This window comes from Eleutherodactylus coqui, chromosome 2, assembly GCF_035609145.1.
Source record: "Eleutherodactylus coqui strain aEleCoq1 chromosome 2, aEleCoq1.hap1, whole genome shotgun sequence".
Lineage (NCBI taxonomy): Eukaryota > Metazoa > Chordata > Amphibia > Anura > Eleutherodactylidae > Eleutherodactylus > Eleutherodactylus coqui.
This window is the reverse complement of record NC_089838.1, coordinates 13453834-13478899: the sequence shown is the minus strand read 5'-3', so window position 1 is coordinate 13478899 and position 25066 is coordinate 13453834. Positions and strand designations below refer to the sequence as shown.

The 25066-nt window shown below is 45.9% G+C and overlaps 1 protein-coding gene across 1 annotated transcript in view; it reads right to left on the bottom strand.

Annotated features, from left to right (window-relative positions):
- The window catches only part of LOC136611105 (E3 ubiquitin-protein ligase RNF213-like), a 228127-nt gene that overhangs the window by 47293 nt on the left and 155768 nt on the right, over positions 1-25066 (bottom strand). Inside the window, exons 33-38 of the mRNA XM_066590378.1 lie at positions 24688-24870; positions 23548-23675; positions 12486-12585; positions 11940-12051; positions 10432-10627; positions 7019-7200 (exon numbers count right to left, since the gene is read on the bottom strand). Coding sequence (XP_066446475.1) covers positions 7019-7200; positions 10432-10627; positions 11940-12051; positions 12486-12585; positions 23548-23675; positions 24688-24870 — 901 coding nt within the window. The remainder of the gene's footprint in view (positions 1-7018; positions 7201-10431; positions 10628-11939; positions 12052-12485; positions 12586-23547; positions 23676-24687; positions 24871-25066) is intronic.

The window sequence follows — 25066 nt, the reverse complement described above, 5'->3', positions numbered from 1 at the left end:
CTTCTTAGGGCCACATCTAACCATGTGCAGTACTGTGGAGGCTGTTTTTTTGCAGTGTTGCACCCTTTTTTTTTTGGTATATCGGCCGTGCAGAGCATTGCGCCCTGCAGTATTACTACAGGGACAGAAGTGGTGGTTAGGCAGGGAGAGTGTTAGGAGTGATTGTAGGCTTCAAGAACCCCAACGGTCCTTCTTAGGGCCACATCTAACCGTGTGCAGTAGTGTGGAGGCTGCTTTTTGCAGTGTTGCACATTTTTTTTTTTTCTCAAAATCGGCCGTGCAGAGCATTGCGCCCTGCAGTAATACTCCAGGGACAGAATTGTGTAGGCAGGGCCAGAAGACATATATTATTGATTGAATATACGCAGTGGGCCTTTCCTTAAAAAAAAAAGGGCCAAAAATCTATTTGGCCTGCCTCTCACAGTGCTCAGCGTTCTGGGTACGTGTGTGCTGGGTGGAGAACTTAAAAAAATCATACGCAGCCAGCTACGTTTAACAGCAGGCTTGCGCCAATTTATTTCCTGGCTGTGAAATCACCGCTCTGCTGCAGTTAATAACAGTGCAACACTGCAGTTCTGTGACACACTGCAGGGCCACAACACATATATTATTGATTGAATATACGCAGTGGGCCTTTCCTTTAAAAAAAAAGGGCCAAAAATCTATTTGGCCTGCCTCTCACAGTGCTCAGCGTTCTGGGTACGTGTGTGCTGGGTGGAGAACTTAAAAAAAAACATACGCAGCCAGCTACGTTTCACAGCAGGCTTGCTCCACATTATTTCTTACAGCGTTCTGTTACTGAATTACTGGTAATACAGCATGCTGAGGGGTAGGGGTAGGCCTAGAGGACGTGGACGCGGCCGAGGACGCGGAGGCCCAAGTCAGGGTGTGGGCACAGGCCGAGCTCCTGATCCAGGTGTATCGCAGCCGACTGCTGCGGGATTAGGAGAGAGGCACATTTCTGGGGTCCCCACATTCATCGCACAATTAATGGGTCCACGCGGGAGACCTTTATTAGAAAATGAGCAGTGTGAGCAGGTCCTTTCGTGGATGGCAGAAAGTGCTTCCAGCAAGCTATCGTCCACCCACAGTTCTGCGCCGTCCACTGCTGCAAATCCGAATCCTCTGGCTGCTGCTCCTCCTTCCTCCCAGCCTCCTCACTCCGCTACAATGACACATTCTCAGGAGCGGGCAGACTCCCAGGAACTGTTCTCGGGCCCCTGCTCAGATTGGGCAGCAGTGGTTCCTCTCCCACCAGAGGAGTTTATCGTGGCTGATGCCCAACCATTGGAAAGTTCACGGGGTCCGGGGGATGAGGCTGGGGACTTCCGGCAACTGTCTCAAGACATTTCAGTGGGTGAGGAGGACGATGACGATGAGACACAGTTGTCTTTCAGTCAGGTAGTAGTGAGGGCAGTAAGTCCGAGGGAGGAGCGCACAGAGGATTCGGAGGAAGAGCAGCAGGACGATGAGGTGACTGACCCCATCTGGTTTGCAACGCCTACTCAGGACAGGTCTTCAGAGGGGGAGGCAAGGCCAGCAGCAGGGCAGGTTGCAAGAGGCAGTGCGGTGTCCAGGGGTAGAGGCAGGGCCAGACCGAATAATCCACCAACTGTTTCCCAAAGCGCACCCTCGCGCCATGCCACCCTGCAGAGGCTGAGGTGCTCTAAGGTCAGGCAGTTTTTCACTGAGAGTGCAGACGACCGACGAACAGTGGTGTGCAACCTTTGTCGCGCCAAGATCAGCCGGGGAGCCACCACCAACAGCCTCACCACCACCAGCATGCGCAGACATATGATGGCCAAGCACCCCACAAGGTGGGATGAAGGCCGTTCACCGCCTCCGGTTTGCACCGCTGCCTCTCCCCCTGTGCCCCAACCTGCCACTGAGATCCAACCCCCCTCTCAGGACACAGGCACTACCGTCTCCTGGCCTGCACCCACACCCTCACCTCCGCTGTCCTCGGCCCCATCCACCAATGTCTGTCAGCGCACCGTCCAGCCGTTGATAGCGCAAGTGTTTGAGCGCAAGCGCAAGTACGCCGCCACGCACCCGCACGCTCAAGCGTTAACCGTGCACATAGCAAAATTTATCAGCCTGGAGATGCTGCCGTATAGGGTTATGGAAACGGAGTCCTTCAAAAGTATGATGGCGGCGGCGGCGGCCCCGCGCTACTCAGTTCCCAGTCGCCACTACTTTTCCCGATGTGCCGTCCCAGCCCTGCACGACCACGTCTCCCGCAACATTGTACGCGCCCTCACCAACGCGGTTACTGCCAAGGTCCACTTAACAACGGACACGTGGACAAGCACAGGCGGGCAGGGCCACTACATCTCCCTGACGGCACATTGGGTGAATTTAGTGGAGGCTGAGACAGAGTCAGAGCCTGGGACCGCTCACGTCCTACCCACCCCCAGAATTGCGGGCCCCAGCTCGGTGGTGGTATCTGCGGCGGTGTATGCTTCCTCCACTAAAGCACCCTCCTCCTCCTCCGCAACCTCTGTCATCTCTGATCAAGATGTGTCAGCAGCAGCAGGACGTCGCCAGCAGTCGGTGTCGCGCGGCGTGGCAGCACAGCGGTGGGCAAGCGTCGAAAGGCAGTGCTGAAACTACTCAGCTTAGGAGATAAGAGGCACACGGCCCACGAACTGCTGCAGGGTCTGACAGAGCAGACCGACCGCTGGCTTGCGCCGCTGAGTCTCCAACCGGGCATGGTTGTGTGTGACAACGGCCGTAACCTGGTGGCGGCTCTGCAGCTCGGCAGCCTCACGCACGTGCCATGCCTGGCCCACGTCTTTAATTTGGTGGTTCAGCGCTTTCTGAAAAGCTACCCACGCTTGTCAGACCTGCTCGTAAAGGTGCGCCGGCTCTGCGCACATTTCCGCAAGTCCCACACGGACGCTGCCACCCTGCGCACCCTGCAACATCGGTTTAATCTGCCAGTGCACCGACTGCTGTGCGACGTGCCCACACGGTGGAACTCTACGCTCCACATGTTGGCCAGGCTCTATGAGCAGCGTAGAGCTATAGTGGAATACCAACTCAAACATGGGCGGCGCAGTGGGAGTCAGCCTCTTCAATTCTTTTCAGAAGAGTGGGCCTGGTTGGCAGACATCTGCCAGGTCCTTGGAAAGTTTGAGGAGTCTACCCAGGTGGTGAGCAGTGATGCTGCAATTATTAGCGTCACCATTCCTCTGCTATGCCTCTTGAGAAGTTCCCTGCAAAGCATAAAGGCAGACGCTTCGCGCTCGGAAACAGAGCCGGGGGAAGACAGTATGTCGCTGGATAGTCAGAGCACCCTCCTGTCTATATCTCAGCGCGTTGAGGAGGAGGAGGAGGAGCATGAGGAGGATGAGGAGGAGGGGGAAGAGACAGCTTGGCCCACTGCTGACGGTACCCATGCTGCTTGCCTGTCATCCTTTCAGCGTGTATGGCCTGAGGAGGAGGAGGAGGATCCTGAAAGTGATCTTCCTAGTGAAGACAGCCATGTGTTGCATACAGGTACCCTGGCACACATGGCTGACTTCATGTTAGGATGCCTTTCTCGTGACCCTCACGTTGCACGCATTCTGGCCACTACGGATTACTGGGTGTACACACTGCTCGACCCACGGTATAAGGAGAACCTTTCCACTCTCATTCCCGAAGAGGAAAGGGGTTCGAGAGTGTTGCTATACCACAGGACCCTGGCGGACAAGCTGATGGTAAAATTCCCATCCGACAGCGCTAGTGGCAGAAGGCGCAGTTCCGAGGGCCAGGTAGCAGGGGAGGTGCGGAGATCGAGCAGCATGTACAGCACAGGCAGTGCAACACTCTTTAAGGCCCTGGACAGCTTTATGGCTCCCCAGCAAGACTGTGTCACCGCTCCCCAGTCAAGGCTGAGTCGGCGGGAGCACTGTAAAAGGATGGTGAGGGAGTACGTAGCCGATCGCATGACCGTCCTCCGTGACGCCTCTGCCACCTACAACTACTGGGTGTCGAAGCTGGACACGTGGCCTGAACTCGTGCTGTATGCCCTGGAGGTGCTTGCTTGTCCTGCGGCTAGCGTCTTGTCAGAGAGGGTGTTTAGTGCGGCTGGGGGAATCATCACAGATAAGCGTACTCGCCTGTCAACCGACAGTGCCGACAGGCTAACACTCATCAAGATGAACAAAGCCTGGATTTCCCCAGACTTCTCTTCTCCACCAGCGGACAGCAGCGATACCTAAGCAACACTTAGACTGCACCCGCGGATGGAAGCATCGTTCTCTATCACCATCAAAAACGGGGAAATTTTTGCTTCATCAATCTGTGTATAATATTCCTCCTCCTCCTCCTGCTCCTCCTCCTGAAACCTCACGTAATCATGCCACAAGGCTCAGTCATATAATTTTTCTAAACAATTTTTATACGTTTCAATGCTCTTTAAAGCGTTGAAACTTTAACTTGAACCAATTTTTCGTTACACTGGGCTGCCTCCAGGCCTAGTTACCACTTAAGCCACATTAACCAAAGCGATTAATGGGTTTCACCTGCCATCTTGGTTGGGCATGGCCAATTTTTCTGAGGTACATTAGTACTGTTGGTACACCCATTTTTTTGGGCCCTCGCCTACAGTGTAATCATAGTAATTTTTATGTTCTTCGCCTGCACTCATGGTACAGCAAGGTGTGTGGGGTTGGCCTACACTTTTGCTACATAAATGTAACTGGGGCCTTGTCTATACTGCAGCTACTGAAATGTGAAAGAGACTGTTATCTTCCTAAACTGCTGCAATGGGAATTGTTACTGAGGCCTGCCTTGATTGCTACTATTACTGAAATGGAACTAATACTGTGCTCCCCCTATAATGCTGCTAGTGATATGTTAGTGGGGCCTGTCCCTAACGCTACTGCTGAAATGTTAATAATTCTGGGCTCTGCCTATACCGCTGCTAATGGTATGTCACTGGGGTGTGGAAACAGAGGCTTCCCAAAGACTTGATGGCGGCGAGGCCATTTCCCACCAAGGCTGTTACTGTTAAGGTGCATATAACCACGGACCCGTGGAGAGGACACATAGTGCCTCCAAAACATCCCCCTCCTCCTCCAACAATGAAAACATTCTTGGCAAATACCTTTGCATTGGTCCGTCTGGTGGCAGTCCAAGAATTTCACCTTTACCGACACAACAAGAGAGCCCCACCACCATCCCCCCGCCACGGCCCACTTAATCCTGGCCACATTCCGAAAACCAACTAAATAAAACCGCGCTACTAGGTCCGCAGTCACCACCACATTACCACCAACGAGGTTACTGTTAAGGTGCATATAACCACGGACCCGTGGAGAGGACACATAGTACCTCCAAAACATCCCCCTCCTCCTCCAACAATGAAAACATTCTTGGCAAATACCTTTGCATTGGTCCGTCTGGTGGCAGTCCAAGAATTTCACCTTTAACGACACAACAAGAGAGCCCCACCACCATCCCCCCGCCACGGCCCACTTAATTCTGGCCACATTCCGAAAACCAAATAAATAAAACCGCGCTACTAGGTCCGCAGTCACCACCACATTACCACCAATGAGGTTACTGTTAAGGTACATATTACCAGTCAGACTGGGGCATGCACTGTGGGCCGAAGCCCACCTGTATTGTATTTGACGTTAGCTCTGCTGAGTAGGGCACTGCAATGGGATACATTTATGTACCGCCGGTGGGTTCCAGGGAGCCACCCATGCTGTAGGTGCACACGGAGTTGAACCTACATCTGTCCACTTGTAAAGAACCCCAGTCTGACTGGGGCATGCAGTGTGGGCCGAAGCCCACCTGCATTAAGCACGACATTACCTCAGCTGTGATGGGCAATGCAATGGGATATATTTATGTACCGCCGGTGGCTTCCTGGAACCCACCCATGCTGTGGGTACACACGGAGTTGAACCTACATCTGTCCACTTGTAAAGAACCCCAGTCAGACTGGGGCATGCAGTGTGGGCCGAAGCCCACCTGCATTTAATCGGACGTTACCTCAGCTGTGATGGGCACTGCAATGGGATACATTTATGTACAGCCGGTGAGTTCCAGGGAGCCACCCATGCTGTGGGTGCACACGGAATTCCCATTGCGGAGTTGTTCCTGCCTGTGACTATTTATAAAAAACCGGGGTCTGACTGGGGCATGCAGACACCTTGACAGAATGAATAGTGTGTGGCACATGGGTTCCCCATTGCTATGCCCACGTGTGCAGCTCCGGATGGAGGTGGCACAGGATTGGATTTCTCATTGCTTCTGTACAGCATTGTGGACTATCGCCCCGCCCCTTTTATGGGGGGGTCGCTGCCTAGCCATGCCAACCCTCTGCAGTGTGTGCCTGCTTTTCCTCTGGCAGACGAACTTATAAATAGACAGGAGGGTGGTGTGGCATGAGGGCAGCTGAAGGCTGCGCAGGGACAATTTGGTGTGCGCTGTGGACACTGTGTCGTGCGGGGGGGGGGGGGTTGGGCAGCCAGGAGAAGTGGCAGCGGAGTGTCATGCAGGCAGTGATTGTGCTTTGTTGGAGGTAGTGTGGTGCTTAGCTAAGGTATGCCATGCTAATGAGGGCTTTTCAGAAGTAAAAGTTGTTGGGAGGGGGGGGGGGGGGCACTCTTGCCGCTATTGTGGCTTAATAGTGGGACCTGGGAACTTGAGATGCAGCCCAACATGTAGCCCCTCGCCTGCCCTATCCGTTGCTGTGTCGTTCCCATCACTTTCTTGAATTGCCCAGATTTTCACACATATAAACCTTAGCGAGCATCGGCGATATACAAAAATGCTTGGGTCGCCCATTGACTTCAATGGGGTTCGTTACTCGAAACGAACCCTCGAGCATCGCGATAATTTCGTCCCGAGTAACGAGCACCCGAGCATTTTGGTGTTCGCTCATCTCTAGTAAGTATGTATCTGCCATGTATGCAAATTGTACCCAGAGGAAACAACGTTTAACTGAAGTGGCTATTATTGGCAAAGAGACAGTGATTCAGAAAGAGAGAAAGACATGAACGCTAAGTAGATTTACCTTGTTCTGTAGCATTACTTTAGGGAAAAGCCAACCAAATTTAGGATCTTTAAAATGCCTCTGAACAGCGTCTATACCATCCAGATTTGCCAGTTTTCGAATTAAATAAATTCTATACCAGTCATTGCCAGAAGAGGAGCACAACTTCTTCACACACTCCAAGTAATTCTCATTGGGGACCCCTGAAACAAAGGGAAATATAATCAACATCCAGAAGAGAGTAATCTGCACAACATTCAGACAGCACATGACTGGGACATAAAGCAGCCAAACTAATCATTCTGCATGAACAGAGGTGTTTGCTGGGTTTTAAGAATTGTAAAAAAGTGTAATGCAAAACGCTGAACACAAATCCTTTCCTTTTCAAGAAGCATTTCTATTTGTAGCTCTGGGTGTTTGAAATGGTTTTCAGATTTTGCATCAGTAAGGCTATGGCCACCTTTGGGGTAAAATTTTCTTTTTTCCCTTAAATGCATGTATTTTGGTCTGACAATCATTTTTGCAATAGGGTTCAGTTTTTACACCGTTTGTCTTCTGCAGTTTCTACATATCACTGTATATAGACACTGCACCCTAAGGGCTCATGTCCACGGGCAAAATATGATTTAAGATCCGCAGCGGATCTCCCGCATGTGGATCCGCATCCCATAGGGATGCATTGACCACCCGCGGGTAGATAAATACCCGCGGATCGTCAATAAAAGGGATTTAAAAAAAAATGGAGCATGGAAAAATCTGGACCATGCTCAATTTTCGTGCGGGTCTCCCGCGGGGACGGCTCCCGCGGGCTTCTATTGAAGCCTATGGAAGCCGTCCGGATCCGCGGGAGACCTAAAATAGGAATTTAAAGTATTTACCATCCGTAGCGGACCGGGAAGGTCTCCTCTTCCTCACGGCCGCATCTTCCTTGCTTCGGCTCGGCGGATGTGCCCGGCGCATGCGCGCGGCACGTCGACGACGTGCCGCCGGCGTCAGGAATTCATCCGCCGCCCGAAAATGAAGATCCAGCCGTGAGGAACAGCTGACCTTCCCCGCCCGCGCCGGATAGGTAAATGCTTTTAAATTGCTATTTTCGGCGCTCATGTCCGCGGGGCAGGAGGGACCCGCTGCAGATTCTCCATTGAGAATCTGCAGCGGATCTGATTTTCCCCGTGGACATGAGGCCTAAGGGTCCTTTCAAATAGGACAATTCCAGTGATAGTCATTCCAGCGATTGTCTCTTCTGTGCTTTCACAAAGGATTGATAACATTCGGTGAATAGTGGTGGAGCGGCCAGAGATCTCTTCCGGCCGCCGCCTCCATTCAGAGTAAACAGGCAGCCGTTCATGGATGAATGACTGTCTGCTTAAACAAGCAGATCGTAGTTTGATTTTTGTGGTTTAATCACTTTTATTAAGAAGAGACAATAAACCATAACAGACAAAAGTAACAATATTGATTTGCACTTGATAGATTGTAAAATCGGACCCTTCAACCATGAAAAACTTAACCAGACTGGACAACACAAAAGGAAGGGAAGGAATGGAGGAAGGGAAGGGAAAGGACAGGAAGGAAGGTGGGGATGAAACTGCACCTAAACATGAATCACAGACCACATAGCCAGGTGGCAAGTTCCAAAATATCCTAAAACATTATCCAGGGGGACGAGAGCTGTAGAAATTTGTCACAGTGGTCTTGGTCTATAAACTCTTCTAATCTAAGAATCTCAGGAAAGGTTGTTTGACACTCCTATAGACTACAAACTAGGAAGGATTTCCAATGACATGAGATGACCAGGCGAGTCACTTGAAGAAGAAAATGTAAAAGACACGTTCTTCAGAGATGAAAGGAACCCAGGAATAATAGAAACTAAAGCCATCTCCGGACACCGTAAGAGGTCATTACAGCAAACCCCATTATAGAAAGCATTAGTAGCTTGCTAGAAACAAGCAATTTTTACACATTCCCACCATATGTGAGCATGGGTACCCCGAGAACGGAATAGAAAGTGACCAAAACACGGCATGGATAAACTAATGGTACAACTCATCCTGCAAAACAAAACCCTTCCACAGCATCGAATAATGTTAGGGGTCTTTGAATGCAGCGATAAACAAAAAACACATTGACAGATTTTGTCAATTTTGCCTAAAAAAAAAAAGACAATAAAAAAGCATACTAAATGTTATAGGTTTACAAAAAATTGGATAAATGAATACTAAAGTTCATCCTGCAAAATACAGGTCCTTCTAGAGCTCAGATGATAGAAAAATATAAAATTCTACGCCTCTTGTAATGTGGCAACGCAAAATCAAATCTTAAAACATTTTATTTTTGTGTACAGAAATAGCAAACCATAAAAAATAAAAAAAAATAAAAAAAACCAGAAAACTGTATAAGCTTGTTATTGCAGTAATTGTGCTCACCCGGAAAATAATGTTGTCATATAATTTTTTTGGGCACAATGAATGCCGTAAAAAAGAACTCAAAAGCAAAAAAAAGGCTGATTTCCCCCCCCCCCCCCCCCCAATCATCCCAAAAACGAAATTAATAGAAGTTATACTGTACATTATATGTACCCTATCTTTTCACCTTAAGGAGAGCACCTAGACGGTGAGTGAGGAGACTCAAAAGACCATTCATGCTCCTCTGGGTAATATGCAAATAAGGGAGATGGAATAATAGAGTGCTGCCTTCCAGTAGGTGGCACTGAGGTATTATTCCATCTCCCTTATTTACATGTACCCAAAATGATGTCATTAACCCTTTCCAATCCAAATTGCATCCTGATTTTCCTAGGGGGGCTTACGCTTTTTCTGCCATTATACAACGGAGCTATCTGCTGGCTAAAGCCAGTACTGCATGAGGTGACACGTTGGATAGGCTCCAACAGCAGAGAGGCTGGCAATATACAGTAAGAGAACCCCGACGGATGTCTTCCAACATCAGAGCTGTACAGCCTTAAATCATAATGTCTTTAGACGTCAGACAGTGGATTGGAAAGGGTTAAAAAATACAACTTGCCCCCCAAAAATCAAGCCCTTATATGGCTATGTCGACAGAAAAATTAAGTTAAGGCTCTAGGATTGCGCTGTTACAAAAAAACAAACTGAAAAATTAGTTGGTTATTAAGGCGTAAAGAAGCTTGGCCACTAGGGGGTTAAACTGCACGAGCCGGCGCTGATTTTTATGTCAACTGAAATCGACATTTGAGAGGCCCATGACTGTCGTTCGTCGTTGCCTGCGTTTCAACGTAACGATTTTCTGCACGATAATTGCTCAGTCGCAGTAGAAGTTGCTCTCAAAGTTTATCTTTGTTTTGGTTGTAAAAGTGCTAAGAATGTGCAGGAGAGAGAAGAGGGAAGGCCGCCCGCCGCTCAGGCGCTGCGACCATTCCGTTCATACATGGCTTCACATCCACATTTACTATTTACCTTTGACAGAGAACATTTCTGCTGCCGTGTTTAGTGCCAGCCGAACTCTTGCCACATCCTGAAGGAACTGCACCGTCTGCGCTTCTGTTTTTCTGCCCCGAGCGTGTTGTTCCAGGAAAGAGCCTTCCTCCTTAAGGTACTTCTCTTTGTTAAGAGGGGCACATTGGATTCTTTGTGCTTTCTCAAACAAGGAGTCCTACATTATAGAAGCAATAAAACGACTAAATAACAAAAGTAACAATCAGCGATTTGCTTCATTCACTATATGAAGGTTGATCTGAATGTGTCTATGTGTCAATTGTTTTAATAATTGATGCTGAATTGATCATAAAAGATCAAAATTAGAGTGTGCTCGGGGGGGGGGGGGGCGGCGGGGGAGAGATCTCTCTCATTCATTCCCCCGCTACTTCCCACCACCCCACCCACCCCACGAGCACGCTCGGACAAGAATGCAGTTACTCGAGAACAGCGGGGCTTGCTTGAGTAACTGACATATCCGAGCATGCTCACTCATCTCTAATCAAAATGCATAAAAACCTTATAGTCTTTAAGCTGCCCATACACACCTAACAACTGTCAGAAGGAGCGGTTTTCTCCCAGACACCTGAATATTCGAGTCGGCCGAAAGTCTGTGTGTTTATGGAGGTAAGTTACAGTCAGACACCTGTGGCTTTGGCTTATCTCACCGGGAACAAAAGGATTGGGTGTTGAAAATCAGTGGCCCTGATCCTTCGTTCTCCCAATACCATCAGTGAGGAGAAAATGGAGCCAACCCCATACATATTAGACCGTCGTCAGCCCATGTGTATGGGGACTCTTAGGGCCCGTATACATGGGGCAATAAATCGTGTAGATTCCCATATCCTGTTTACTGTGAATGGAGATGGGAGGCCCGGAACAATCCCCGGTCCACTCCATCTCCATTCAGTCAGCAATGCTTGTACCTGTGCAAAGGAACAGGAACGATCATTGCTGGGATGACCTGGCGGGCATCTGCGAGAGCAAGAGAGAAAAAAAAAGAGCCATTGGCCTTTTTAGCCCTTGCCTGACATCTTTCCCATATGCAGGGGGTTTCAGCATTATAGATTACACTCTACCTAAAGACCAGGATCTCATCATAAGCCCTCAGATGCCACGATAAATTGCAGCTCTGGCATCTAAGTAGTTTTTAAGAGGGACTGACACTTCCATCACCAAGAGAGTTGAATCAACAGCACAAGTAATTATCCCAATAAGGGTTAGACCTGTGTGCAGTCGCCAGTAAGGAGATCCAAACCAAAAATCCCCAAAATCAAAGTCCACATAAATAAAGAAGATCTGGCAGCACTTCAGGATGCAGTAAAATCAGATGGTGTTTATTTTCCCATCACCCACAGACAGCGACGTTTTGGCTTAAGTAAGCCTTCTTCATGCTTACTACTACTTCATGCTTACTGCTGCCAGATCCTCTTTATTTATGTGGACTTCCATCACCCACCCCACAACTCAGTCTGTCATATGTAGCTTACCTCGAGACAGTTTACAAACAGGTAGACTTCTGTGTTGTCCAGCACAGTAAGAAGGTTGTTTCCCTCCACCTTGCTGAAATACTCTTCGGCATACCGTATTATATCTGTAAAACTGAAATAGAGAGTTTGGAGACCTAGAATATATAGAAGACACATGACACTCAACAAATTGTGTGTGATGACCAAAGGTTCTTTCACACCATCCAATTTTTTTCTAGTGAAAACGATGAGATTGGCGCTCATCTACTGGAACGTTACATGCACCAGATCACACTCTTTAAGGGGACGAACCATCGGCCATGCCAGGGTTTGCCCCCCCACAGAGTTTCATCACTGTCAGCTGCCCATGTGCTGTTCACAAAATGATTTTGTGTGTGGAATAAAAGAGGCAATCACCCAAACAAACGAAAGCATGCTTGTTGGGTGATCAGCGACACCTTCAAAACGGCCCAATGATTGGGTAAACAAACATTGTTGCCCCATCATCAGGCCGGGTAAAAGTCCCTTAAATAAAAATGACAATTCAACATTTACTACACTATTTACCTGTATTTCAAAAGCAACTTCAGTATGACTGAGCGAAGAACTGGGGTTTTGTCAACTGCGTCCTCAAAAGGGGACAGAGATCTTGTATATTGACTGAGCTCTGAAAAAGCAAAGATGGTTTTTTGTTATAGCAGAAAAAAAATATTACATTCTGCATTAATGAGAGCCAAAAACAAAACAAGATTTTTGTACTCGCTGTAAAAAATTTTTAGTCTCATTCATTGGGGTACAAATCTTTGACCGTAGTTATAGGCACTGCCACTAGGAGGCGGACACTAAGCAGAAAACGTGTTCGCTCCTCCCACTAGCTATAATACCCCTGCAGGCACTGTAGTACAAGGAAAAAAGAAAACTGAATATGACGACATGTAAAAACTGTAACTCAGAGAAGCACCATGTACGACCACAAAGGGGCACTACGACCAAGAGGAATAAATGGAAAATAACAAAAATAACCAACTGGGTGGGTGCCGTGTCCCTTAATGAACGAGATGAGAAAGATTTTACGAAGGTAAACTCTTGTTTACTCACCCGTATCATCAGGGAATACAGTTTTGACCATGAGACTTTCAAAAGCAGTCCTCTAGGGTGGAAAAATATATCAGGAGGCATGTGGACAGCCCATAGCAGTCTGCAAACACCAGAGGAAGGCGAATGCAAACGTATGCACCCGGTAGAACTTTAAACACCTGCAGAGCTGGAACCCTGTTACAAACTGCCCGAGTGGAATGGGGGCACCTAGATGGACATTGTCTTCATTCAGCCTAACATACTATGTTATTATGTTGTCCTTGGCACGTTAGGCATGTACCACAGGGGATTGCACCCTGTGAGAATTAACGATCTTGGAAGCTGGAAAAACACATAGGGTTCCAAATGCAATGATAAATCCGCAAGAAGGAAGGTTTCCTTGTTTGAATGACTGGCTCCAATACGGCCAGGGATTTCAAGACCACGGCTTCAACCGTCGAATTGACTAGCAGGTCAACGTGATTCACGCAGCACACTCAGCAGGGTCAATCTGGGCTATGAGAATTGCTGGGAGACCTTCCGCCTTGATATTCTTGAGAAGACATGGAATTATGTCCAGGGAAGGGGAGAAAAATGTACAGTAACCAAAAACCCGTCCACGGAATTATGAGTGTGTCCACTGCCCAAGCATGAGGGTCCCAAGACCAGGCCACAAAAGTTAGTAGCTTGCAATTGATCCTGGATGCTATCACATTGATGTCCAGATGGCGCCGCCTTTGACATATTGTCTGAAGGATTTTGAGATGCAGTTCCCATTCTCCTGGGTTGACTGTCTTTCAGCTGAGGAAGTCAGCTAACCAGTTATCTACTCCCATTATGTGCACTGCCAAGAGTACCAGCAGGTGGACCTTGGCCCACATTAAGATTTTCGCCACTTCTGCCATGATCTTCGTGCTGCGGGTTCTGGTTGGTGGTTTATGAAACCAAAGGCTGTCACATTGTAGGTTTGGACTTGAACTGGGTGACCAGTCAACTGCATTACAAAATGATGAAGTGATTGGAGAATGGCCCAAAGTTCCAACACATTTAATCAGCAGAACAGATTCCTGTTTTGTCCAATTACCCTGCAGTGTGAGATTCTGCAGCGTGCCTCCCCAGCCGAAGAGGCTGGCATGTGTGGTACCTGCCACTGTACAGTCAGAAAGCAGCGCCCTAGCTAGGCCTGTGGGGAGTCCGATCCAAAGAGCTCAAGGACCTGTCCCACTTCAAGAGATTGGCCCACTGGAGAGGATTAGTGTGAAAATAACTAAACGGGATGGAGGAGGAGACCATCTGTCACAGCACCCTCTTATGCAGTGGCAAATATACACTGTGTATTTCTAGGGAATGGACCTGCTTCTGGAATCAAAGCAGCTTTTCTGGTGGCATCAGCATGTGGCCTTAATCATATCGAATGAAAGGCCCAGAAAATCTAGACATGAGGGTGAGAGGGACAACTTGAGATGGTTGACGATCTATCCGAATCTGGACAGAGTATCCAGGGTAATGTGGAGACTTTCCAGGCTTACATCAAAATCTAGTCGAGATAGGAGATGGCCACTAACCCCTTGGCATGGAGGTAGCCATCACTCATGCCTGAACCTTTATATATACTTGGGGGTCCGTGGCCAGGCCGAATGGAAGCTCTGTAAATTGATCCTTTTTGGGTACCGCAAATAGGTTGTAATAGAAACCCCCTAAAGTATTGCGAAGGGGGAACCAGACTGATGATTCTTTGCGTAAAAAGAATGTGTATTGCCTAAACTAAGGCTCTGGCCCATGAAGAGACCCTGGAAAATTTAAACTGAAGAAACGCTCGGGGGATTGGGTGGAAAATACTATGGCGTAGTCTGAGGAGGCAACCTCCCAAACCCCGGTGTCTGAGACGTGGGCGAGCCAGGGAAAGATGTACCCCCACCCTGGACAAATTGGGTTGGGGTTGCCTGTCAAACACAGAATTTAGTGGAGGACAACAGAGTGCTGTGGTCTCAGCCTAAAGCAGGACCTTCACCTTTGATCTTGTGATGCCCTTTTACTCTCTGTGGTCTTGGGACTGAAGCAAAGAAAATCATGAAACCAAAACCTTTTTCTCTGTGCTTCTTGTGCATCTTGGTCTGTTCTGTGAAAGGTGGGAACTTTTTCCACCAGTGACATCAACAATTTGGCACCGAAAAGCCTTGCACCAACAAAAGGGACGTTTGTTAAAGACTTTAGAGGAGACATATGCGCCCCAGGATTTTAGCCACAATGTGCAGCATGTGGCTACCAATGCATACGCGAAAAGCCTGACCGCGCCCAGGGAAACCTCACAAATAAGATTCCCTGCCTGGCCTATCTGATGAGCAATATCTGCCAAAGAACCAGAAGGGATACCCTTGCGCAACTACTTGGCCCATTCAGTAGTAGCCTTGCCAACCCATTTAGAGGTGAAAACTGTCTTGAGAGTTGGTCCTACTGCCTCAAAGGAGGTTTTGGCAAGGGATTCTATCTTCCTGCCACGCATGTCTTGAAATGACAAAGCATCTGCCATAAGAATAGTGGTAAGTTTCACCAAGCAGGACACTGGTGGGTCCACTACAGGTGAAGCTAAACATTTTTTCAGTACTTCCTCTGGAAAGGTCTAAGCGTTTAGGCCTAATGATTCGCTTGTCGGTCATATATTAGATTTCCTGGTTAACACATCATCAAAGTCCTTATAAGGAGGAAATGTCTTCGGAGATAGCCTTTGGCATCTGAAAAACATTGCCGCAGACGTCGTAGGAGCCTGATCCAATAGGTAGGGTATCAGTTACAGCAACTTTAAGGCTACCTACTATAGTGGAGAGTTTGGAAGCCTGTTCCTTGTTCAAATCTGAATCAGGTGTAGACTCAAGATATCTTGCCTTCTGAATAACTATTGTATCTGGAGTAAACATCCAAGCGCACTGGGGGCGCCACTAAATGGGAAGACTAGGTGGGGGAACCAAATCAAAGGTGCCACAAAAATAGGAACCCTGCAAATTGGAGTAATATCCGTTAGATATGCTCCGACCAGGTCAGAGCAGACAACAGGACAGTTATTTCTGTTCTGTTCGCCCTTCTCTGTGGGGTAACAGGTGTTAGAGGTTAATCATATTTTTAATAACCTAACATAAGAAAGATAAGGAAACAGTGTAATAAATGTGACATTAGTTATTTGGTTATATAATGTTATGCATTATGGAAATGAAAAATATGTAAAACATTCTGGAAGTTGCTAATAGAACTTGGATATAGAATCATATGTCAAAAGGTATATTCAAGTGTTTATTTGGATGATGATTTTAAAATACTAAATGTATGATTAATTAGATTTCATTCAGCCATTTTGATCACAAGTTTGAACTTTTGACCAGAATGTACTGAATACTAAGTAGGTGGCTAAAACCAGTTCTATGTGCAAACTAGAAACAATGCCCCCTCTTTGATGTGTAAATCCGATTGACTTGGAGGCAAGGTAAAAACTTAACACAATGGACTTTTAAGATTACATCCTGGTCTGGGAAGAGGTGTAATTAAGTATGTACTCAGACAGGATAGAGTCAATCTTTATGATCCTATGTAACTGTTTGATGTCCACTTCACACAGTTTTGCTGATACCTTTTGTTTAGAAGGCTTTTGATGTACAGCCATATTGTAATCTGTTGGGATGAGGGTTTGGTCAGCAAAGTAGTTTGAAACTTAGTATCAGGTAACATTTGGAAACGCCTTCTTTTCATCTTGCATAAAAGCTAGCAATGTTCAAAAATAAACTAGAATTCATTCTGATTTCACTAGACTGTGTGTGTGTAGTGGCTTCTTATGGTTCTCATCTACGAGTACTCGATATAATATTTCCTCTTAATTTGGACTCAGGCAACATCCGCACTGGTCTCCGTTGACAGACCCCCGACAGTTTATTTGGCGCCCAACGTGGGGCGGGGACTCCTCTTCACCTGCAGCCGATACCTGACGACACCAACTGCCAACAACCCAGGACCAGGATCACGGGACCCCAGATCTACAAAACACCGGTGTAGGGTAAGCCCTTGACTTGCCATTTTCAAGCTCTGGGCTCCCCTGACTCGTGTCTACTGTTGACAGAAGGTTAGTCACTGCATGTGTTACTTTCAGGTTCCTCGCCTCTTTGTGTAGTTTGTTCATGAAACTGTATTAGACGGAAGAACTCACTACTGGGATATTTTCATGCCATGTTGCCTGTAGTAATTGTTGAAATCTGTACGTTGATAGTCTGTGTCATTTTAGCCATAATTTGCTTTTACTGAATCTGTTATAATATCACCAGAAGTTCCCTTAGAAGAGAGGTCTGGTCTCCCCTAAACCCCCCTAAGTAATCTAAGTGAGTTCCGTAAAACTATTCCAGGACCAGCGACTAAGTGTCCTTAGTGTACTGTGTGAAATGAGGTCCTGTTTACTTAGTGATGAATAGTGGGAAATAAATTACCTTCGTGGATGAGAAAAAAATATATAATATAAAAAAATAGTAATAATAAGGGGTCTATGTGACAAATAAGTGTCCTGCCAGTTACAACTAGCCTGATTTACCCGAAGGTAGCTGTGTGCATCCTTATACTGTGTGATTGAGGTAAAAACAGGAAACAAGTCCATAGTACAAATAAGTGTCCTACCAGCCACTGACTTGGCAGAAGGGACTAAAAGGTCTGTGTGACCACCAGATTTACCAGAGGAAGCTGTGTGCAAAGCTGTGTGCATCCTCAATACTGTGTGATAGTGGTAAATCAAGAGGTAAGTCCATAAGCTGTGTGAGAAAGGGAAGGGGGAGACGTATGCAGACAAGTGTATAAAATATAGAAAGATAGGACTTAGAAAAGCGGGAACCTTTAACTATGAGTTCTGGTAACAGTACGGGAAAAAGCATATGAAAGATATCAGAGACGCCGGTTTAGATAAAGGAACAGACAATATGGGAAACATACAGGGCAAGGAGTATGCCTATATGGAAATCAGCTAGAGAAATAGTAAAAGACAAAGAAGGCACGTTAGCTGTGGGAAGAAGAATGTAGTAAGGTGTTTAGAATTTTGGGAGTCTTAGACCAGCAGGTTTGGGAAAGATTCAGAGATAGTCAAAAGGTTGGATAAAAGTATGTTAGATAGATGCATTAAGGCAAGTGTAGATACGGCAGTAAGGGGTTATCAGAGAAAGGGAATCCTCTTATAGTTTGTGTTCCTCTGGGACATAAAGCAAGTTCATGCAAAATCTGTGGACAATTATGTGACAAATAACCATTATTGTTTGTCTTGTATGTCTTGATATTATGTAAAATAATCTTTGTTGTACGTCTTAGTCTTTTTTTTTTTTCATATAAATGTAAGAAAGTTATACCCCATTCACATCTGTGGGGGCTTTTAAGGATATAAGGGTTAAAAATGCAGAAAATGTTGCGCTGTTAGAAGCGCTTAGCAGGTTTTCTTTTCTATGTGTTTAACTATTCGTATCCTCAGAGAAGTATACCTCTTGTCATTACTAATGATTAATGTTGTTTAAAGTCTGAATGTTCTGGCTGCTTATTAATATCTTAGCTATTGTTCTGTTTTATAGAGAGATAAAATTCAATGTCATAGAAAGGAAGACAGACGCTGATGAAATAAGAAACTTGTAATGAATTACGTGAATTATACGGTCTTAAAAATAGAGAACATATAGGGATTTTAAAGTATATTTTTGCTTTTTGTGTAAATGTCAGTTCTGTGATTGGTTGGACGTCTGTATCACTGCTAAACGCTGTTAGTATTGTACTGTCTCTGAGAGAATGTTCTGTAGGAGAGACATGCAAACGACCAGCATCGAAGGGGTGGAGCTAGATGATGTAAAAGTATGTAATGTTTCATCCTTCTTTTGTCTACAAAGGAGGGGGTGAGGAGCTTGGGCAGTTAGGAAAAGTTTTTTTTCCCTTAAATTTGATGAGACATTGCAGGCAGGATCAGATTAATAATGAATTTGCTTAAAGAATATCATATTTCAATGTGGCTAGATGTTTGTGGATTATTCTGCCTTGTTGTAATTCATGTCTCTGTTATTTGTACTAATATCTCACAAGCCTTATCCGCATCCATCAAATTCTCACCAGATGGATCGGTACGGGTTGAGACCTCAAGTGACAGTTAAGAAGAGGTTTGTAAACTAACTGCTCTCTTGGTGGATCCGGCTCATGTGTTTGTCTTGATAGCTACTGCAGAAACTCAGCTTTCCGCAGGTCCTGACAAATAGTAAGCCACCTCCAAGACAAACTTCAATTCTGCAAAACAAAGGTTGTTTTCCTGGGTCATTGCTTAGCCCAAGGAACTGGACATCTGACATAGGTGATCCAGGTATTGCAGGTCAGCAATTTTTTATTTTTTTTAATTTTTTTTTTGCAACAAGGTTCTGATCTTTTTTAAATAGAATACCAGCCTGATTGTCTAGCAGTAATCGGTGCAAGGGGTTTCAGGAGTGCCGATTCAGCTGGCAGAAACTGAACCGCTAGAGGTAATGTTTAAAGGGTCACGATGCCTCATGCGCTTCCTTGTGCTGGAAAGTCCTGAAAGCATATTGGGAACTGACGTGATGGGACCCTTGGGATGTTGTATCGAACTTCACCCGTCCGGTGAGGCTCGTATACACCCCAGGTCTAAAAGTCAACCGACCTTCTGTCGGATGGCAGCAGACCTAGCAACACCTCTCCCTGTCCTCACTCTTACGCACGCAGAGAAACAAGTTCTTAGTGTCGTTCCTTCGAGCCTTTGGGCTATCAGTCAGACGGACCTCGACAGACTGTCAGTATTTGTTTGCATTTACTTTCAGAGGAAAGCAGTACTGTTGGACAGTGCTGCCACAAAGGGGCTCAGAATAGCCCAAAACCAGTTCACCAGATGCATGAAGCTGGTATCAGATGCCTGGCCAATTCCCGAGGGCACCACCCTCTTGTAATATGTTGATGATTTACTTTTATGTACTCCTGACACAAATAGTTACCTCAATGCATCACTAAGCCTTTTGTGTTTCCTCCATCAGAGTAGAATGGCTGCACAGCCAGCAAAGAGAAACTTCTTAGATCACACCATGGTGATCTACACCCCACATGACATACATTGAATCCTGACACAGGTAAGCCGTAGACATCTGTCCCTAGCTAGACAGATCAAAATGGAACTTGCAGTACACTCTTCATCCAATGTCTCATTTCAACGTTGCACCACTTTGAATCCGGCCACCTTATTACCATTAGGTGACACTGATTCAAATGGGGGAGTAAGTACAGAGGACCAGCTTTTTGCAAATTCTCTGACTGATGATGAGGAGGAGGCCTTTGACGCAGAACACCAGCATGATTGCACAGCGCTCATGGAGCAGGAGACAGCTGGGTTCACACATGTCACTGACAAACCCCTCCTAAACCCCCACCTTGAAATGTTCGTGGATGGATCTAGATACCTGAATGACGAAGGAAGGTTGGTAACAGGTTTTGAAGTAGTCACACTGAATGAGATGCTTGTACAAAAACCACTGCCACCATACATGTCAGCGCAGGAGGATGAGCTCCGTGCTCCAACTGAGGCCTGTACGATTGCGAAAGGTACCACTGCTAACATCTACACTGATTCCAGGTACGCCTTTGGTACTGCACATGATAATGGACCCATCTGGCGGTCCAGGAGCTTTCTCACGGCACAAGGCAAGCCCATTAAGATTAAATGCAGGCTATCATGTTGCCAGAACAGGTGGCCATAATAAAGGTTAAAGCACACACGCAGGGGCAGTCACCAGAGAGCAAGGGAAACGATATTGCGGATAGGGCAGCCAAGGCTGCAGCTCTCCTGGACAGGACGCAAGACCCCTTGTGCTGTAAGTTGGATCTTGGTCCCACCACTCTTGTTGATTTGGGATTTGGCGTCCTACAGGACGTAGATGATGTACCAGCGGCTGCCTACCCCCACCTCGCCGTCCTAGCTCATGGGAAAGTGCATGTCTCTCGGAATGCCATGGTTTCTGTTGTGGACAAGGTATGGTATGCTCCAGGGTTCGACAGGTTGGCGAAGGCATATGTGAAGGCATGTGAAGTACACACCCAGACCATTGTACCCCTTTCAGAGATTACAAATCGACTACATCCAGCTTCCCAAATCAGGCAGGTATGAGTACGTCCTTGTGTGCGTGGACCTGTTCAAAGCCACCACACAATGTACAGCGACTAAACTTGTGTCAGAACTTGTATGTAGATTTGGGGTACTAGAGACAATTGAGAGTGACAGAGGTACACATTTTACAGGTGAAGTGATGCGAGAGGTGATGTCAGCCTGGGAGTGGAACAAGCGTTTCACACTCTATACCACCCGCAGAGTTTAGACAAAGTTGAAAGAACTAAAATGATACGCTTAAGTTAAAAGAAGTGTTGTTTGGCTCTATGCCAAGATTAGGCCTGTATCATCCACAGGCCCTGCAGCAGGCGTGTGATAAGGTTATTGAATATGTACAAGAACTATGTCGTAATCTGAAAATAACACACGATCTAGTATTTTCCCCAAATTCCAGACCCTGACAACCTAGAGGGGACTCACTTCTTGCAGCCTGGAGACTGGGTGGTCGTAAAAAGACACATAAGAAAGGCCTTGGACCCAAGGTTTGACAGACCATACCAAGTCCTGTTGACAACACCTACTTCGGTAAAAGTAGAAGGGAGAGCTACCTGGATACACGCCTCCCATTACAAGAAAGTTCCCAAGCCAGAGGAAAAGTGATGGGTGGGATCCCGGCGTTGTTTGGGGGGGGGGGGGGTACTGGACATTTTGACTTTGACATCTACATCTTGTCTTATTGGACTGTCCTTTTATTGGGGAACACCTCTACGAATGATCCACATTGAGAAGCGATGGACTGGATGGGCAAATATTTCCCACATGTGTATGCGCAACCTCAGGAGTGGAGAGGACATTTTGCGGACTTGTCTATTATCCGTCCCCACTCCGGTAGAGACTCTTTGAGACATATACTCAAAAGTACACAATGATAGTGATGTAGTAGATGACAATGTTGTTCAGGAAAACACCGTCCTTAATATATTTGAATATTGTCCCCATTGCGATACCGTTGAACATACACATTGGACGAATATGACTCGGTTTTAGGTGAGAAATGTTGTGTTGGCTGAAGTGTGTTATAATTTTACTTGTGACCCTAATGAAATCGGGAAATGTCAACAAATTAAGGCAGCAGAAGTAACAGCTACTCTCAAATACTCTGCAATCGTCCGACTAGTATAATCTTATGTGTATATATATATTGCAATTAAGGTAATAATTTCATGTGCAGCTAAATGTACTGAATGCCGATTTTTTTGCCCACATTTAAATGTCTTGATACCCTAGATGGACATAGAGTGCACCATTCCTACCTGGGGACCCGGCTGAAGCCGGCACCAACGTGTGACAGGACCAGGAGATAATGGTGGCTCTGATGTCCAAATGGGGGATTATGTTAGGGGTTAATCATATTTTTAATAACCTAACATAAGAAAGATAAGGAAACAGTGTAATAAATGTGACATTAGTTATTTGGTTATATAATGTTATGTATTATGGAAATGAAAAATATGTAAAACATTCCGGAAGTTGCTAATAGAACTTGGATATAGAATCATATGTCAAAAGGTATATTCAAGCGTTTATTTGGATGATGATTTTAAAATACTAAATGTATGATTAATTAGATTTCATTCAGCCATTTTGATCACAAGTTTGAACTTTTGACCAGAATGTACTGAATACTAAGTAGGTGGCTAAAACCAGTTCTATGTGCAAACTAGAAACAATGCCCCCTCTTTGATGTGTAAATTCCGATTGACTTGGAGGCAAGGTAAAAACTTAACACAATGGACTTTTAAGATTACATCCTGGTCTGGGAAGAGGTGTAATTAAGTATGACTCCATCCTGTCTGAGTACAATCTTTAAGATCGTATGTAACTGTTTGATGTCCACTTCACACAGTTTTGCTGATACCTTTTGTTTAGAAGGCTTTTGATTTACAGCCATATTGTAATCTGTTGGAATGAGGGTTTGGTCAACAAAGTAATTTGAAACTTAGTATCAGGTAACATTTGGAAACGCCTTCTTTTCATCTTGCATAAAAACTAGCAATGTTCAAAAATAAACTAGAATTCATTCTGATTTCACTAGACTGTGTGTGTGTAGTGGCTTCTTATGGTTCTCATCTACGAGTACTCAATATAATATTTCCTCTTAATTTGGACTCAGGCAACATCCGCACTGGTCTCCGTTGACAGACCCCCGACACAGGGAAAGTTCTGCCTCTCACTATTTCCTGAATCAAATCGTACTTGAAGACCAGCAAGTGAAGATGTCAGCTTCCTACGAACACCAAGATAAAACCAACCAGCTTGGTGCCTGCAAAGGTGATATAGCTAGTAGGTGGAGCTAACACTTTTTCTGCTTAATGCCTGCTTCCTAGTGGCAGTAGCTATAGCTGCGGTCAAAGCTGGGTCACTCAATGATACGGACGGAAAAAGAAAAACACTTACTTAGGTTATCAAAGATTAAAGACAGAAGATGCCTGATGACCTCCTCGTCCGGGGGAGCATTGTCTTTGAAGCACATTGTACATATAATATCAACAAAGAATCCATTACATCGTTTCTCAATGGAATCCCTTCAAAAAATACAAAAAAGTTACCAAACAATTGTTTTTTTATACATCAGAAATGCGATTTTATAGTAATTATCTAACATCGTGATATTGTATTCTGTTGCTACAATAATCCATATTTATCACAAAACTGTATTGGTTACGTAGGTTTCAGATATTGATGGCCTATTCTCAGGATGTAAACATTAAAAGGGGTTTTGCCACTTTTCACTAATTATGACCTGCCGACCCTGACCACCAGTGCAGACATTAAGCCCCACTGCACTGACAGGGGGCTATAAAATCTGCAGGGATCCCGAGTGGCGTATCCTCATAGACCCGCTATTGATGATCTGTCCTTAGGAAAGGTCATAAATAGTAAAAAAAAGTAAAGCAGACACAGTGCTCAGAAGAGTGCTGCAGCCCCTTTAATTGAGTCTCGCAGCGCTGTACTCATCGCAGACCTTTCACTTTGATGGCAAAGACCATGGAGAAATTGCGTATGGGATGCGATAGGCACTGCGGATGCCTGGGATCCTGATGTCATGGACATGCACAATGTGACCTTTTTTGGGCGGAATTCCCCGCTCTGTGCAATGCGGGGCTGCGTATTGAAACTTTCATTACTTCCATTCACTACGTGTTATGCATAGAAAATAACAGTATGCCCATGTGAAGGAGCCCTTAAGGGGTTAAGATTGCCATAGACAGTCTGCAAGGGAAAGTGCAAGTATTTGAATTTCTATTTGCAAAAGATCAACCAAGCTGCCATGCATCAAAGCAGTGAACAGTCCTCAGAAAGCAAATCACAAGTGTAAATGATGTGCAGAAGCTGAACAAACAGGGCATTCTGGGAGACTTCAGCTCAGAGGCCGCTGATACCGGTATTATAAGAACGCGCCACAATAAAGGGGATAATTGACAATCTGTGCGATAAAAGCAAATAGACCCAACTTTTCCCATACTTCAGTTCTAGATTGTAAATGACATTTTGTAGTAAGCGTTGACTTCACCAATGAATGGAGCACACAGTTACCTGACTTCTCTGGAGACCTCGAGGGTGAAGGTGTCGGGTATGGCTGCCGCACACAAGGGGCACTTCTTATTGCCAGTCTTTAAACACTCACTCAAACAAGACCTGCAGTAATTGTGGTCACAGGGGAGGCACACCGGCTCATGCGGATCACCCTGGCAGACCGCACAAATTTGCATTCCAAACATAAAGATATGTGCAGAAGTAGTGAAGGAGCGGGGGAGAATGCAGGAAGACAAAACAACCAATGAAGACGAATGAAGACAAAACAACCGATGAAGACGAATGAAGACAAAACAACGAATGAAGACAAAACAACCAATGAAGACGAATGAAGACAAAACAACCAATCCCATCACTTTAACCAGCTTCCACCTTAATA